General features: G+C 42.8%; 1 protein-coding gene across 2 annotated transcripts in view; it reads right to left on the bottom strand.

The window, feature by feature from the left end:
* Positions 1-17,295, bottom strand: part of DMXL1 (Dmx like 1) — a 367,266-nt gene that overhangs the window by 169,420 nt on the left and 180,551 nt on the right. For both annotated transcript variants that reach the window (XM_033929039.1, XM_033929038.1), the window contains exons 22-23: positions 11,515-11,680; positions 3,244-3,496 (exon numbers count right to left, since the gene is read on the bottom strand). In XM_033929039.1, coding sequence (XP_033784930.1) covers positions 3,244-3,496; positions 11,515-11,680 — 419 coding nt within the window. The remainder of the gene's footprint in view (positions 1-3,243; positions 3,497-11,514; positions 11,681-17,295) is intronic.

Genomic DNA, 17,295 nt, shown 5'->3' on the forward strand with positions numbered 1-17,295 from the left:
CTTTAGCAAGTCCATACAACCTCCTATGTGGAGACATCAACATCCACCTAGAGCAAACAGACCTTCCAGACATATCCGACTTTTGGTTACTAATCTCGCAACTAGGCTACTTCAAGCCCCCGCCCATCACAACCCACCAAAGAGGCCATCAGCTAGACCTAGTGACGTTCTCCGCCAAAAACCCATCCACCCCAAAATTTTACTGGAAACATAACATCTGAACAGACTCCCTATGGTCCGACCACAAACTATGCCACTTCTCCATCCAATGCCAACAAAAAGCCACAAGAAACAGAATATCAAAAAACACCAAAACTCACACCACTAGAGGTAAAATTGACCCGGCTGAATTCTGGCCCCTCTACGAATCTCTCTCTAAAAAAAACGAAGAAACGGACCAAATCATGACCTCTTGGATCAAAGACAGCACAATTATCTTAGACGAAATTGCCCCCTTAAAATCACGCAGAATTAGATCTCCAATCCAGGACGGTTGGTTTGATTCGGAGTTACTACAGGCAAAAAGAGACCTAAGAAGATCAGAAAGACAATGGATTAAATCTGGTGCCCAAAAACACAGGGCTACATGGAGACTTAAACTAAAAAACTACAAAAAACTCACCAAGGACAAACGAAAAAACTTCTATGCCCACAAAATTGGAAATGTTACAAACAACAGCAGCAACCTCTTCAAACTGGTCAACGACCTCTACAACCTTGAAACTCTCACCGACACCTTCGTTAACGAATCCACCCTAACAGCTAACACCCTTGCAGACTTCTTTAACACAAAGATCCAAAAATTAAGATCATCGATATCTGCCCCAGCCAGCCCCCACAGGGACTTCCCAATCCTTCCAAACTCAGACAGGCCCAAACTAGAACCAGGATCCAGATCAGACCTAAGCTGGAATCAATTCACAAATATCGACTGGCCAACCTTCAACACATATTTTAACAAATATTCAAATTCCTTCTGCAGACTGGATACCTGCCCCCCCAACATCATGAAATCTGCGCCAATACATTTTAAAGCCAATATGTTAGCATGGGTAAACCTATTGCTAACCACTGGCAGTTTCCCAGCAGAACAAAGACACATTTCAATAACTCCTATCATAAAAAACAAGAAAGAACCATCAAGCACCCCATCCAACTACAGACCTATCGCAAGTATCCCGCTCTTCACCAAAATAGCAGAAGGGGTGGTAAACGCCAAACTTACCACATACCTAGAAAAATTTGATATCCTTAATGACAACCAATCAGGCTTTCGTTCCAATCACAGCACCGAAACTATCATAGCCTCCCTCCTAGACCACATACACACACTCTTCAGCCTGGGATCCAGTGCCCTGATTCTACAACTGGACCTGAGCAGTGCTTTCGATCTAGTCGACCACGACATTCTCCTAGACTGCCTTGCCTACATTGGCATCTCCGGCCAGGCCCTTAACTGGTTCAACGGGTTCCTACGGAACAGATCTTACAGGGTATTTAAAAATGATTCTCTCTCCTACTCCTGGGAAAACTCCTGCGGTGTACCACAGGGCTCCCCCCTGTCCCCCACCCTGTTCAATATCTACCTCACCTCCCTAGGAAACCTCCTGCAAAGCCTCAAGCTAAAATTCTTTATCTACGCAGACGACATTACCATTGTAATCCCTCTAACCAGTTTCACTCAAGAACTCCTTAACTCCCTCGCAAGCATACTTAATCAGATAGAACTCTGGATGCTATCCTACAGACTAAAATTAAACCCAGACAAAACAAAATTCTTCCTAGCAACCCCCAAAGACAAAATCAAAGACACCACAATCCAAGTAAAAGGATCCACATTCCCCCTCGAACAAACCTTAAAAGTACTGGGTGTAACACTGGACAAACATCTAACCCTCGAGAAACACACTGATATCACAGTCAGGAAAATTATCTCGATACTTTGGAAACTCCGCACCATAAAAAAATACTTTGACGACTCTTCATTCTGCCTTTTAGTACAATCCTCCATCCTCAGCATACTGGACTACTGCAACATCATCTACCGGTACTTGAGCTCCACAAAGAAAACCATCAGGAGATTAAGGATGATTCAGAACACCGCTGTCCGCCTCATATTTAACCTGAAAAAATGGGACCATATCACCCCTTTCTACCACAAACTCCACTGGCTCCCACTAGAATCCAGAATCACATTCAAATTCGCCTGTTTTTGCTACAAAACAATATTTGGTTTATCCCCAAGTTACATCACCCCTCACTTCACCCTTAACCACAACTATAAGAACTCCCGTAAAATTCAACTCTTCTCCTTCCCCTCCCTAAAACTATGCCACTCAAAAAAATTCCTCAACAAAACCTACGCCTTCCAAGCCGCCAAACTAAATCCTTGGCTAGCCCAAATGGTCCTCAAGGCCTACAACTACCTCGACTTTAGAAAATCACTCAAAACTCACCTATTCCTAGACCAAAACCCTTAATGCCCCCTTTCAATCCTCCACCCGCTCTGATCTACTCCCCTCCCCCATCTCCCTCCTCTCCCCCCTACTCCTCTCCTTGCTGTTCGCAACTCTATGATTCAATTCGATATGTAACCATTTGTAACTACTCTCGCTTTGCTGTTTGCTAATCTATGTTCAATTTGATACGTAACCACTTGTAATCTCTGTCTAACTAATGTGAACCGCCTAGAACTCTTCGGGGTATGGCGGTATACAAAAATAAAGTTATTATTATTATACACAATTTTTTTAATATGATATTGAATGATAGGCAAATTCATACCAAATGCACTGTCAACAATGAAATATTTAAGAGCTTTTTTTTTTTTAGTTCAGCTGTACATTTTAGTGTTGTATGTCACGCCCATTAATATTGCCCATTAGATGCATCACAACAGAACAAGGTTGATAACCACTGCTTCAGAGTTATACAGTGGCAGTAGATTCAGATAGCATTATTTATACCCTCTCAATCCACCCCATCTTCTGCTCTTTTGCAGGATCCAGATCTACTATACTACTACTATTTATTATTTTTACAGCACTACCAGGCACACACAGCACTGTACATTACACACACAAGAGATAGTCCCTGCTTGCAAGAGCTTACAATTTAATTAAGACCTGTAAATTATATCCCAATTCTAAAATGCTCATGTATGATCGTTATACATAAAACTAAAGTACAATACGAGCTTATAGAGTACAGTTTAGTACCCTATTCATTATACAGTTATCTTACCTCCAGCTTCTTTCACTGATTCCTCTAACAGTGTATCAAGAGCTCTGCTATAATCCTCCAAAATCCAGTAAACCATGCTTCTCACAAAAGGGTCTTCATGTGCATCAGAGAGATTTAAGTCTTTAGTAGACTTCCTTCCTAGAATTTTATTTTCTAATATAGCTTTATAGGTAGCTGAAATTTCAAATTCTGATTCATAGAGTCTTGATACCACAAGAGCTAGCTGCACATCATGAAGTTTTTCTAAACAGACCTACAAGAAAATGATGAAAACAGTTAACTGATTTTATTTATGGCAATCAATTTATTTCCAAATTGCAATATATTAACAAAGACAATTACCATATATACTCGAATATAAATGGAGGTCATCTTTTTTTCTCCCCCTCCCAAAAAAAAAGGAGGGGTAAAGGTTGACTAGAATATAAACGGGGGAGGGGAGGGGGGTAATAGTCACATGCCCTGCCCTGCAGCCAGCCCTCCTTCCCTCCTTGCTCTGTACCCTGCCAGGCTCTGCACTTTGTTCCCCTCGCTCCTTCGGTCTGCACCCTGTCCCCCTCCCTTCCAGGCCTGCCAGGCTCTGAATTCATCCCTCCTTCCTTCCTCCCTCTCTCCCTGGCTCAGCACCCTGTCCCCTTCCCATCCTGTCCTGCCAGGCTCTGCCCCTTGCCCCCTCTTCCTACCTGCCTGCCCTGTACCCTCTCCCACCATCCCTCTCTCCAACAGAGGGCCTGGACAGGAGGGATCCCTCCTGTCCCGCTGACTCAAACAAAACTTTTACCTTCCTCCCGCCTCCCCACTATGTATATAGGTGTGAGTAGTGTTTCTTGGCATACTATTAAACAATGCCTTAGAGTGCACTTGATGATTGATTTCTAAGTAAACAGTCGGCCCAACAGCTATCTTGCATCAACTTAAATAACATATATACTTAATGGAAACGCCAACATTTTAAAGATAGTTGTCTGGTCATATTTAAGATAGACTTAAGTATTATTACCTACTATAATGGAAAACATCTCAACGCACATGACAGTATACTGCAAAATAGTTATAGCAATGGCACATATCCTTCAAATTTTGCTTTATAACAAAAGTAAATGCATGATTAAACATATTCATTAACAGGTAAATATACCAGCATGAAATATAAAAAACTTTTTAAAAAAAATTAAAACCATCCTGAGCACTGTAGTACCCCTCCCCCACTGTCCACCAACATAGTTAGCAAATTAATGTTCACCTTAACTGTATCCAAGACATCCTGTTTGTCTGTCTTGTCTGTTTAGATTGTAAGCTCTTTCAAGCAGGGACTGTCTACTTTGTGACTCTGTACAGCACTGCGTACATTTGGTAGCACTATAGAAATAAGTAGTAATAGTAGTAGTAGAGATCTTGGCTTATAGTCGAGTTAAAAAGCTGACATCGGAGGTAAGGCTTGTGGGTCAGTCACATGCAGTGTGCAAATCGCTGCCTGCCGCACATTCCCCGAACAAGCCACTGAAGGCAGAAGGAGCAATGTGATTAGAACAAGTAAGAGGAGAAAGAGGGGGGGGAGGGAGAATGAGCACATTGGGACACCTTAAGATCATTACATATAATCTTGGACAACGGCTGGAAGGCAGGGAGTGGGAGGGGGCACAAACTCAACACAGAAGGAAGGGGGGCATGAACATGGAACACAGAAGGGAGGGAGGAAGGGGGTACTAACCTGTGACAGAAGGGAGGAAATAGAAAGGGAGAATTGTTGGACATCAGTATGTGAGTGAGAGGGAAAGGAATAAAGAGGAAAATTGGGCATAGAGAGAAAGAGGAGAGAGGTAGAGATGCATGAGGAGAGAAGAATGAGAGGAGAAATGTTGGATATGGTGGTGGAGAGGGAACAGAAGGACAGATTGAAGGGGATGACTGGGGGAGGAATGTTGGACATAGTAAGGGAGAGATGTGGCATGGTGCTGCAGAGGGGTGATAGAAGAAATGGGCATGTGGCTGGTGGGCAGTGGTGAAAAATGCTGCACATGATCCAGGGGATGAGAGAGGGAGAAATGTTGGATATGACAATAGAGGGCGTAGGAGAGATGGCTGGATCGCTCAAGACAGATGGACAGTGAGAGAGAGAGAGGGAGATTTGTTGCCAATATGGGTGGAGAGAGGAAGAAAAGTTGGACTCATTGGAGGGCGAGAGAAAAATGTTGGTTGGGGAAAAAAATGAGGTCCGGAAAGAAAGCATGCAGGAGGCAGAGAGAAAATGTTGGATTGGTGGAAAGGAAGGAGAAATGTTTGATGTGGCAGTAGAGTGAGTGGGAGAGATACACCTTGGGTCTCTCTCTCTCTTTCCCTAGTCCCTTTGCAGTAAGGGAGGGAATGAGAGAAGGACAGTGAGAGAGAGAGGGAGACATGTTGCCAATGGGGGTGGAGGAGAGCGCTGATAAAAGACAGCATCAATGAGCATCTAGAAAGGAATAAACTTTTGAAAACAAGCCAACATGGCTTCTGCAAGGAAAAATCGTGCCTAACGAACTTATTGCACTTCTTCGAAGGAATTAACAAATGGATGGACAAAGGGGACCCCATAGACTTGATGGGCTATAGCCCTTTTCTGCCGTCATCTTTCTATGTTTCTATGTATACTTAGATTTCCTAAAAGCCTTTGACAAGGTACCCCATGAACCCCTATTGGCATTTCAGACCAAGTTCTTTCCTGGTTTACATCCTATTTATCAGATCGCACTTCTGCTGTTTTCTTTAAAGACTCAACCTCAAACTTTTCTTTAATATCTTTCTTGCTCTGTTAATTACTTTGTGTCAATCCGTGGGTTTTCAAGTTTATGCATATGCAGACGATATCCAGCTTCTGCACTCAATTGATACCAATAAAATGTCTGACATTCAAGAGATCAGTGAAAAACTTGACCTAGTTTATCACTGGTTAAATGCGAACAAATTGGCACTCAATATCAAAAAATCTAATGTTATGTTATTCCCATGGAAAGAAAGTTCCACTCTCATTGCTCCTATTACTATAAAAAATATCCCATTGCAATTAGTAAACAATATAAAAATCTTAGGGGTTACTTTTGACACCAAACTTAATTTTCATGACCACATCAGTACTATTGTTAAAACCACTTTTTATAGACTACGTAAGATTCGAGCAATTTCAAAATTTCTGCCCCAAATCATTAAATACTCTTATTCATTCATTGGTAATTTCAAAATTGGATTACTGCAACGCACTCTTTAAAGGAATAGCATTGAATGAGATCAAATGTCTCCAAATTATTCAAAACGTCTCTATTAAACTTATAACTAACTCTAGAAAGTTTGATCATGTTACTCCTCTTTTAAAAGAAGCACATTGGCTCCCAGTCACTCATCGAATAACATATAAACTCTGTCTGCTCACTTTTAAGTCTTTACTCAATAAAACTCCAGCTTTTATATATAAATTATTAATCCCATACAATCCAAATAGAACATTAAGGTCTAATGAGCAAAATCTACTAACCATTCCCTCACTTAAGATCATTAATACAAGACGCCAATTCATCTTTTCAGTAACTGCTCCACAGATCTGGAACGCCCTCCCAATCTTTCTACGAAATGAGCATGATCTGGGAAAATTTAAAAGTAATCTAAAAACATTTCTTTTTAAAGATGCCTTTGGCATTTGATCTATTAATTTTTAGACTGTTTTAAATATTATATTCTATTGTTACATGCCTTCCCAATGTTTTTTTTCCTTTTTTGTTTTACTTTTCTATCATGAATTGTATTTCACATCCCCTTTTTTTACCTTATGTTACGAATATGTTGAACCATTTTTAATATTATGTCATTATTTAAAGTTTGATTTGTATTGTATGTTAAACCATTTTTAAAATTATGTCATTATTTAAAGTTTGTATTGTATTGTTTCCCACTGAATGTATTTTAAATTGTACATCGCTTTGAATTATGATTAAGCGATTAATCAAAAAATCATTAAACTTGAAACTTGAACGCCTGCTATGGAAACTGAAGAACCATGGGGTGGAAGGAGATGTACATAGATGGATCAAAAATTGGTTGGTGGGTAGAAAGCAAAGGGTAGGAATGAGGGGCCACTAGTTGGACTGGAGGAGGGTCAAGAGTGGTGTTCTGCAGGGGGCGGTACTTGGACCGCTGCTGTTCAATGCATTTATAAATAATCTAGAAACAGGGACGAAGTGCGAAGTAATAAAATTTGCAGACAACACCAAACTATTTAGTGGAGTTAGGACTAAAGAGGACCGCGAAGATTTACAAAGGGACCTGAACAGGCTAGGAGAGTGGACGACGAGATGGCAGATGAAGTTCAATGTGGAGAAATGTAAAATCTTGCATGTAGGAAACAGAAACTCGAAGTACAGCTATACGATGGGAGGGCTGTTAATGGGTGAGAGCACCCAAGAAAAGGACTTGGTGGTAATAGTGGACAAGACAATGAAGCCATTGGCACAGTGCGCAGCGGCTGCTAAGGCGGCGAATAGAATGCTAGGTACTATCAAGAAATGTATTACAACTAAAACGAAAGAAGTTATCCTGCCGTAGTATCGGGTGATGGTGCGCCCGCATCTGGAGTACTGCATCCAATATGGAGATACTCGAGAGGGTTCAGAAAAGAGCGACACGATTGATAAAAGGTATGGAAATCCTTTCATACGCTGAAAGATTGGAGAAACTGGGGCTCTTTTCCCTGGAGAAGCGTAGACTTAGAGGGGACATGATAGAGACTTACAAGATCATGAAGGGCATAGAGAAAGTGGAGAGGGAAAGATTCTTCAAACTTTCGAAAACTACAAGAACGAGAGGCCATTCAGAAAAATTAAGAGGGGACAGATTCAGAACCAGTGCCAGGAAGTTCTTCTTCACCTACAGGGTAGTGGACACCTGGAATGCACTTCCAGAAGGTGTGATAGGACAGAGTACGGTTATTGGGGTTCAAGAAGGGATTGGACTATTTCATGAAGGGAAAGGGGATAGAAGGGTATAGATAGAGGATTACTATGCAGGCTTGGACCTGATGGGCTGCCGCGTGAGCGGACTGCTGGACATGATGGACCTCTGGTCTGACCCAGCAAAGGTACTGCTTATGTTCTTATGTTCCTTGCCCTGCAGATCCTGCAATTGTATGGCTTTACTATGATCTTTAATATATAACGGTACTCCCCCTCCTTTTCTTCCTACCCCATCTTTCCTGAACATATTATAGCCCAGTATAACTACATCCCAGTCATGGTTCTTCATGAACCACGTCTCTATGATCGCCACTATATCCAACTCTTCTTCTTCCATCACAGCTTCTAGATCAAGAATTTTGTTTCTCATACTTCAAGCATCAGTATATACTGCTTTCCAGACATTGCCCCCTTTTCTAATCCATATAGAGGTATTCAGTGATTTACTTACCTGAGGGCTAATACTCACCCAAGAGTTTTGATCACCTTGCCCCATCACTTCTAGTTTAAAGCCCTCTTCAGCAGATTAGCTAGCCTGTCGCCGAAGACACTTCTTCCCTACTTTGATAGATGTATATCATGCTGCTCAGCAGCCCATGGAAAATCATCCCATGGTCCACAAAACCAAAACGCTCTTGACACCATCCACGTAGACACAGATTCATCTTTAGGATGCGTGCTTCTCTGATCCTGCTCTTACCCTTGAAAGGGAGGATGGACGAGAATATCAACTGCGCACCTAACTGCTTCACCTTTTCTCCCAGAGCCAAAAGTCACTTTTTAATACGTTCGCAAGAGTACCTGGCAGTATCATTAGTGCCAACGTGGATAAGCAGCATCGGATAATAGTCATCAGGCTTGATGAGTCTTGGAAATTTCTCTGTAACATCTTTGAATTTTGGCACCAGACAGACAGCACACCTCCCAGGACATCATGTTTGGTCTGCAGATGGACACTTCTGTACCCCTCAGAAGGGAATTGCCAACCACCACTACCTTATGCCTAATAGTGGTCACAGATCTAGTAATTTTTGGGATTTCAAGCTTTGGTACTTCCTCTCCCTGGGATGCTCTCATTTTCGTCACTTCCAGGGCAGCATACTGGTTCTTCAGTTCAAGAGCAAGAAGAGTCACAGTACCAATCTTGCAGGCTTCCATAATCTGAGTCTAGCTGTCTTCCCTCAGCACAGCCTCTTCCCCACTACTAGAAATCTTTGACGCCTCAAACCATTTCATCGATGTACCTCTCATTCTCACAGAAGCTTCTCAGTCTTCCATCTCCTCTCTCAGTTCCTTTACTTCCTTCATGAGGGATTCAAGCTGAAGACAGCTTGCACATGGAAGCACTCCCTCTGCCTTGGTAACATTTTCTGTCTGCACAGAGACAGAAACTGTAACCTGAGCAACAGCTTTGGTGATACAAATGTTTTCCAGCCATACTGTGGTTGCAGAAGTATTTACATCTGGAAAACAAAAGGAAGAGCAGAAAAATCCTACCAAAGCAATGCCCTGTTCCTGGTTGGCCTTGGGGTTGGCCAAGGGTCATCTGTGGAGTCTGATCTCTAAGAAAGTCCTTAGAGTTCAGTCTCAAACTAATTCAACACGCGGTGTTCAACTCTGGAGTGTGGAGGTGCTGAGCCTCTATAACCTCTCTCTTAGAACCATTCTTACTGAGGGTTAGGTACTAGGTCAGCATTCCTCCCCTCAAGGGTCACCTGTGGAGTCTGATGCCTAAGAAAGACCTCAGAGTAAAAATTTGGATTTATGTATGTAAATGTTCTGCTTAGGTTATAAGTGGAATACAAATTTTTAAAAATAAATATTTAAAGACTAGATCTTCGCTGGCAGCAAGCAACGTGACTGATACATTGCTTGTGCCGGCCCCACAGTTCTTCCTTCTGATACAACTTCCTGTTACATCAGAAGGAAGGGCTGTGGGGCTAGTGTGAACAGTGTATACCGTATTTTTCGTACTGTAAGACACACCTAACCATAAGATGCATCTAGAGGAGGAAACAAGAAAAAAATATCTGAACCAAATGGTGTACTAATATATTTAATAAGCTTACTGTTTCTTTGCTTTACTTGGCTCAACAAAAATCACTGAATATAGGCACTTTGGTCATGGAAGGAAAAAACCACTGACATGAGGTCAAATGAGTGAGGAGGTCTAGTAGGTAGTAAACCGAAAACAAGTCAACGCTCCCTGCCTGAGAACAGGCTGAAAAGTGCCCATAGGCCCAAAAAACAATAATCAAAAGTTGAAAATTTTTATATGTAAAGAAAGAGAACAAAAAAAATACACACACTTAAAGAAACTCTAAGAACAGCTTCCTCACGCCATGGTATACTAAGAACTGACAGTCCAGCAATCTGGCATTGAGTGGAAAGGCACTCACGCATGCACGGTACAGACAATCTTGAGATTTTTTAAGCAACAGTACACTTTTGCATTGGCTGTACCGGGCTCCGTGGATGATATCACTACATGTGAGAATATGCTGCCTGCTTGTCCTCAGATAATGCAGCATGAAAATCTATAGGGATGAGAGAGCTATTTTTGCATCTAGTCTGCAGAATGGAAAGAAAAACTGAGGCACTAGCACAGGGGCAACAATGTGCAGAAATAGTCTCGCATGCTCAGAAGCCTTTAAGCTAAACCCAAATCTGAGCTCGGAGATACCCACTCTATTCCTGGAGGTATCAAAATAATGAATCCGCTTGTGTGGCTAATTCATCCTGTTTGTCAGTGGAAGAAAACCAAAAATAAACACTTTTTTGTATCTTTTTTTATGATTGTTTTAAGATCAAAATGGCCTGAACCTTTCAACCTCTGAAAGGGCTTGGAAACTACACATTATTTGAGCATCCTTAACTGAAAGAATTAAACACTTTTTGTTAAAATTTCTTGTCGTCCTATTTTGATCTCCCTCAACATGAAACACAACACTTACCAAATAGTTATTAAAATTGTGCATCTTCTCAGAGTTTTTATAGGCAATTATAACTTTGATTTTCTGCAATAGCCTTTTGGTGGACAATGAACCATTTCAAAAATTAGTGTTAAATAAAAATTAAAGCATTTAGAAAATATGCACTTGAAAAAGCCAAGTATAAATTGTTCACCTGTATGCAACGCAGCATGAGCTTAGGTTTAGGAAAGGTAAGTTATTAAATCTAAAACATGTAAAAATCCCAACAGAGAATTTTAAAGTAACTGAAATATATTCATTTATTTTATTTTATTACAGACATTACATAGAAACTGATGGCTACTAAATGTAATTTTTACCTCTACTGCATCTTTTAAAGATCCTGCTAAAAGGAAGAAGGCTGCAGAATGTTCAAAGCGCTGTTTACCCAACAAGGAAAATGCATTTTTTAAAGCTGCTTTACGCCACCTATCTTCATTGAAATTGTTCCCAAAAAATTGAGTCATTTTCACTTCCCTTTGAGACCTATAGATTTTATGGGGAAGGGAGAAAAACAGGACAAAACAAAAGCATCCTTTAAACATTTATAAAACACAAAGCCAAAATCAAAACAGGTTATAGAAATGTCTAAAATAAATATTAAAAATACTGCACCACTACACTGTTTTGTTCCTTATTAAAAATGAAGTATAAGGTGAATACTGCTCCAAATAAGAATAAACTAACTTGTATTAGTGCAAAGGTAAAACAATAAATAGTATCTATTAAACCACTGGGTACCTTCAAGCACAGCTAAGTTTATAATCTAAATTCAAGAAACCATCATGAATGTCAACCAGTATAGTACCGCCAACCTATCAGTGGAAATCCATTTTATTTTATTTAATTGGGACTTACCGTATTTTTCGCTCTATAAGACACACCTGACTACAAGACGCACCCACCTGTAGAGAAGGAAACGCCAAGAAAAAAAACCCCAACTTCTGAACCAAATGGTGTGTCCTGTACTCTGTCCCCCCTCTGGTGGTCTAGTGGTAGGCCAGGAAAGGGAACATGGCACGTCTATTGGTGGGCACATCTAATGGTAGGCAGGCAGCCCCCTCCCCTCAGTACCTTTTTAAAAATCTGTTGGTCCAGCGCTGAAAGCTCCTGCCCCTCTCTCGCTGGACGGCTGCCTCCATCTGTTGCGGCAGACTCAGAGCGGCACAGAAGGCAGGCATGAGCTTTTCACGGTCCTACCTGGTCCCGTGCCACTCCTTGAATGGCTGCTGTCAGTTCTCACAAGTCACGAGAACTGATGGCAGCCATTCAGGGAACGGTGCGGGACCAGGCAGGACCGCAAAAAGCTCACACCTGCCTTCTGTGCCGTTCTGAGTCTACCGCAACAGATGGAGGCAGCCGTCCAGTGAGAGAGGGGCAGGAGCTTTCAGCACAGATTTTTAAAAAGGTACAGGGATATATTCACTCCATAAGACGCACCTACATTTCCACCCACTTTTTTGGGGAAAAATGTGCGTCTCATGAAGCGAAAAATACAGTATATGATACTCACAATGTCAGCACAATAGAAATGAAACACCTTGATAGGAAAGCATTAGAACTTCTGAATTATTTTAACATCTGAATTACTCTAATTTCAAAATGGAACACATAAGAACTCTAACTAGACTGCATTAATCACTTAACATGTGGTTTACCATGTGGTAACTGCTAACGCACCACCAGTTAATGTGGTAAACCACAGAGTTACATGATTTTTGTGTTAGGAGTTGCGTCATGGACACAGGATTGGTGTAGCAGGTATTGGAAGATTAGGGCTCTTCCCTCTGTAAACAAAACAATAGAAACGTCTGCCCGCAATACTGAGGACCCCAAATGTGGCATCAGATCGAGCTGCCACATGCACTTTGTAAAATCTGGTAACGGTATGAAGAGATGAACAAGTGTCTGCTCTACAAATTTCAGCCAGATTAATTGCTCAAGACTCTGCCCACGAGGAGGCCACACCTCTGATCAAATGAGCTTTGAGAGATACCGGTAGTAGCCTGCCACAGATGATGTGAGCTGACAAAATCACCATGCAAATCCATCTGTTAATAGAAGCCTTAGACGACAGCCTACCCTGCCTAAACTGGCTAGTGAGGATAAACTTATTGGTCCTCTCAAAGTAGTGCAGTAAGACTCTATGGACATCCAGTTTCCGCAAGATCTTCTTTGTCATCTGATCCAGTGGAATGAAAAGCAGGCAGATGAACTTCCTGGTTGACTTAAAATTCTGAAACAACTTTTGGAAGAAAGGAAGGAACAGTCTGGAGGGATACACTGGCCTCTATGATCCAGAGAAAGGGTTCTCTACAAGAGAGAGCCTGTAACTCTGAGATACATCTGGCTAAGACAATCGCCACTATGAAAAGTCGACTTTAAGATCCAGAAGAGATGCATGTTTGAGCAGCTCAAAAAGAACTGCAGAAAGACATTTGAGTACCACATTGAGGTTCCATGTTGGAAAAGGCTGACATAGGGATAGCTGCAAATGAAGCACCCCTGAAAAACCTGGTCACATCATGATGAGCCGTATGTGAACTGGAACCACTGTGTGCTCTGAAACAAGAAAGACCTGCCACTTGTACCTTTAGGGATGCCACCAATAGGCCTTTTTCCATTTTAGCTTGCAAACAAGCCAAGACAGCTGGAATTGGAGCACTCAACGATTCCACCTGGTCTCTGGCACACCACTGCTGGAAAGCCTTCCAAGTCTTGGTGTAAGCCACCAGAGTAGAGAGGTTCTTAGACTTCAGAAAAGTGGATATCAGCACGTCCAAGTATCCTTGTTATATCAAAGCCAAGCGCTCAAGAGCCAAGCCATAAGACCAAAGGACTGGGGATTCTCTATAGGAACAGGACTCTGACTTAGCACATATCGAAGTAGAAGCTTGAGCTTCTTTTCCCATTGAATATAGACCACATCCACATACCATGGACAGAAAAGCCAGTACGGAGCCAATAGGATCATGAGGCCTGGATGAGATGAGATCTTGCATATGACCCGACCAACCAATGGCTGAGGTGGGAATACATAAATGAGTTCCCAAGTCGGCCAAGGCTGGCCCAATGTGTCTAAGCTTCCTGGTTTTGCTCTTCAACTGAAGAAGCGCTTGACTTTGGTGTTCTTGGCTGAAGTCATCAAAAGTCCAGCTGTTCACAATGAAACGAAACATTCTATTCATTGTCTACTAGGTCCAGGATCTGATGACTGAGAAAGTCAACTTGTACATTTTCCACTCTGACCATATGTGCTGCAGAAATAGCCAGAAGATGCACCTCTGCTCACCGGAAAAGTATCCAAACTTCCTTACTTAAGAGAGCACTTCTGCTACCTCCTACGGAAAATTGTGAGCCATGGAATCGAGGATGAAATACTCATGTGGATTAAAAACTGGCTGGAGCATAGGAAACAGAGAGTGGGGATATATGGACAATACTCAGACTGGAGGAGCGTCACCAGTGGGGTGCCACAGGGCTCGGTGCTTGGACCCGTGCTCTTCAACATCTTTATAAATGATCTGGACATTGGTACAACGAGAGAGGTGATTAAATTTGTGGACGATACGAAGTTATTCAGAGTAGTGAAGACACAGGGGGATTGCGATGATCTGCAACATGACATAATCAGGCTCGAGGAATGGGCATCAACATAGCAGATGAGGTTCAACATGGATAAGTGTAAAGTGATGCATGTAGGTAGCAAAAATCTCATGCACGAATACAGGATGTCTGGGGCAGTAGTTAGAGAGATCTCCCAGGAAAGAGACTTGGGAGTTCTGATTGACAAGTCAATGAAGCCGTCCGCACAATGTGTGGTGGCGGTGAAAAGGGCGAACAGAATGCTAGGAATGATAAAGAAGGGGATCACAAACAGATCGGAGAAGGTTATCATGCCGCTGTACTGGGCTATGGTGCGCCCTCACCTGGAGTACTGTGTCCAGCACTGGTCGCCATACATGAAGGACACAGTACTACTCAAAAGGGTCCAGAGAAGAGCGATTAAAATGGTTAAAGGGCTGGAGGAGTTGCTGTACAATGAAAGATTAGAGAAACTGGGCCTCTTCTCCCTCGAACAGAGGAGACATGATCGAAACATTCAAGGTACTGAAGGGAATAGACTTGGTAGATAAGGATAGGTTGTTCACCCTCTCCAAGGTAGGGAGAACGAGAGGGCACTCTCTAAAATTGAAAGAGGATAGATTCCGTACGACCATAAGGAAGTTCTTGTTCACCCAGAGAGTGGTAGAAAACTGGAACGCTCTTCCGGAGTCTGTCATAGGGGAGAACACCCTCAAGGGATTCAAGACAAAGTTAGACAAATTCCTGCTGAACCAGAATGTACGCAGATAGGGCTAGTCTCAGTTAGGGCACTGGTCTTTGACCAGAGGTCCGCCACGTGAGCGGACTGCTGGGTACGATGGACCACTGGTTTGACCCAGCAGCGGCAATTCTTCTGTTCTTGTTGATTCATGTGCATTGCTGCTGTGGCACTGTCAGAAAACACCTTCCCTCCAGGGCGTCCTGGAGATATCTGAGTGCCAATCATATGGCTCGGAGTTCTAGCCAATTTATCAACCAGCCCTTCTGACAGGGAGTCCATAGATCCTGAATGGAATGATCTTCACAATGCGCACCCCAGTCACGAGAGTAATCTACTCCGAGATCCTTAGGGGAATGCCCTTCTCGAGAGCAGCCCCCTGAAGCCACCAGTGTAGACTGGTCCACGCTGGCTCTGTCCAGGGAAAGGGCATCTGACGGGGATGCTGCAGTGAGTGCATGTGCGTTCTGCCCCAAGGTACTACATCCAAGGAGGCCGCCATGGACTTCAACACCTGAAGATACTGCCAAGCAGTGGGGTTTGGGATTGCCAAAAGATCCACGATTTGTTTCTAGTTTCTGTCTGAGATGGGGATCAGCTGATTTCTTGAAATTGACAACCCAGTCCAGATGCTGTAGGAGAGACACTGTCTCCACCACCTTCTCGCATTCCAGCTTGGATAGTGCCCAGATGAACTAATCGTCCAAATATGGATGAACTAGGACCCCCATTTTGCGATGATAAGCCACCAAGATCACTTTGGTAAAGATGCAGGGAACCTTTGCAAAGCCAAAGGGCAGGGCCGTAAACTGGAAATGCTGCTGGAGAATATGAAATCTCAGATACCTCCAATGATGGGAATATGAAGATAAGCCTCTGTCAGATCCAGAGAAGCAAGAAATTCTCCCGGAGCCACTGTTGCGCACTGTCTCCATGAAAAGTGCGCAATTCTCAGAAAGGCATTGATTGACTTGAGATCCAGAGTGGGTCTCCAGTCTTCTGAGCCTTTCTTTGGTATGATGAAATATAAGGAGTAACTGCCTGAGCTCTATTTGCTTTTGGGAATGGGCTATACAGCTTAAATGTCCAAGAAACACTGCAGAATCACCCCAATCTTCAGCGCTTTTTCTGGTCTGCCCGTAGAAGAGTCCAAAAATAAATCTGGAGGGAAGCGAAAGAAGTCTATCTTGTGTCCCTCCTGTATGATATCCACCACCCATTGGTCTGAGATTTGTTCCCACTCCTGTAGGAATGCCAACAACCAGCCTCCAATGCAAGGAAGTGTGGCCGAGTCCCTGGCATCATTGGGACTTCTTAGACGTGGTGCTGGTGCGAGAACCTTAAGCCTGCTGGCACCAGGTATTATTACAGCATGATCTATAACCCTGGGATTATCTCCGGCCAGACAAGCCCAAAGAATTCTTGCAAAACCCACATGAGGGATGAAAATTGCTGCAATCCCCCTCTCGGAGCCTGCTGAGGCCTATTGTCCAGGAGGGATTTAGGACAGCAGTTCACCACACTGGCCATAAGGTCATCCAAACCTTTGCCAAACAACATTAGACCCTTAAAGGGAAGCCTTCTGAGAGTAGTCTTAGATGCCGAATCTCCAGCCCAGTGATGGATCCAGAGCATTTTGTGGGCAGAAACAGCATAAGCCGAAACTTTGTCTAGACCCCATATAAAATCATAAAAGGCATCTGCCACATAATCAACTCCTACTAGCACCAGCTCTGGGCTGGAGTCATCCTCCGCGGAAGGATCTCTGCGCAACCTC

The sequence above is a fragment of the Geotrypetes seraphini genome, chromosome 1 (genome assembly GCF_902459505.1).
Source record: "Geotrypetes seraphini chromosome 1, aGeoSer1.1, whole genome shotgun sequence".
Taxonomy (NCBI): domain Eukaryota; kingdom Metazoa; phylum Chordata; class Amphibia; order Gymnophiona; family Dermophiidae; genus Geotrypetes; species Geotrypetes seraphini.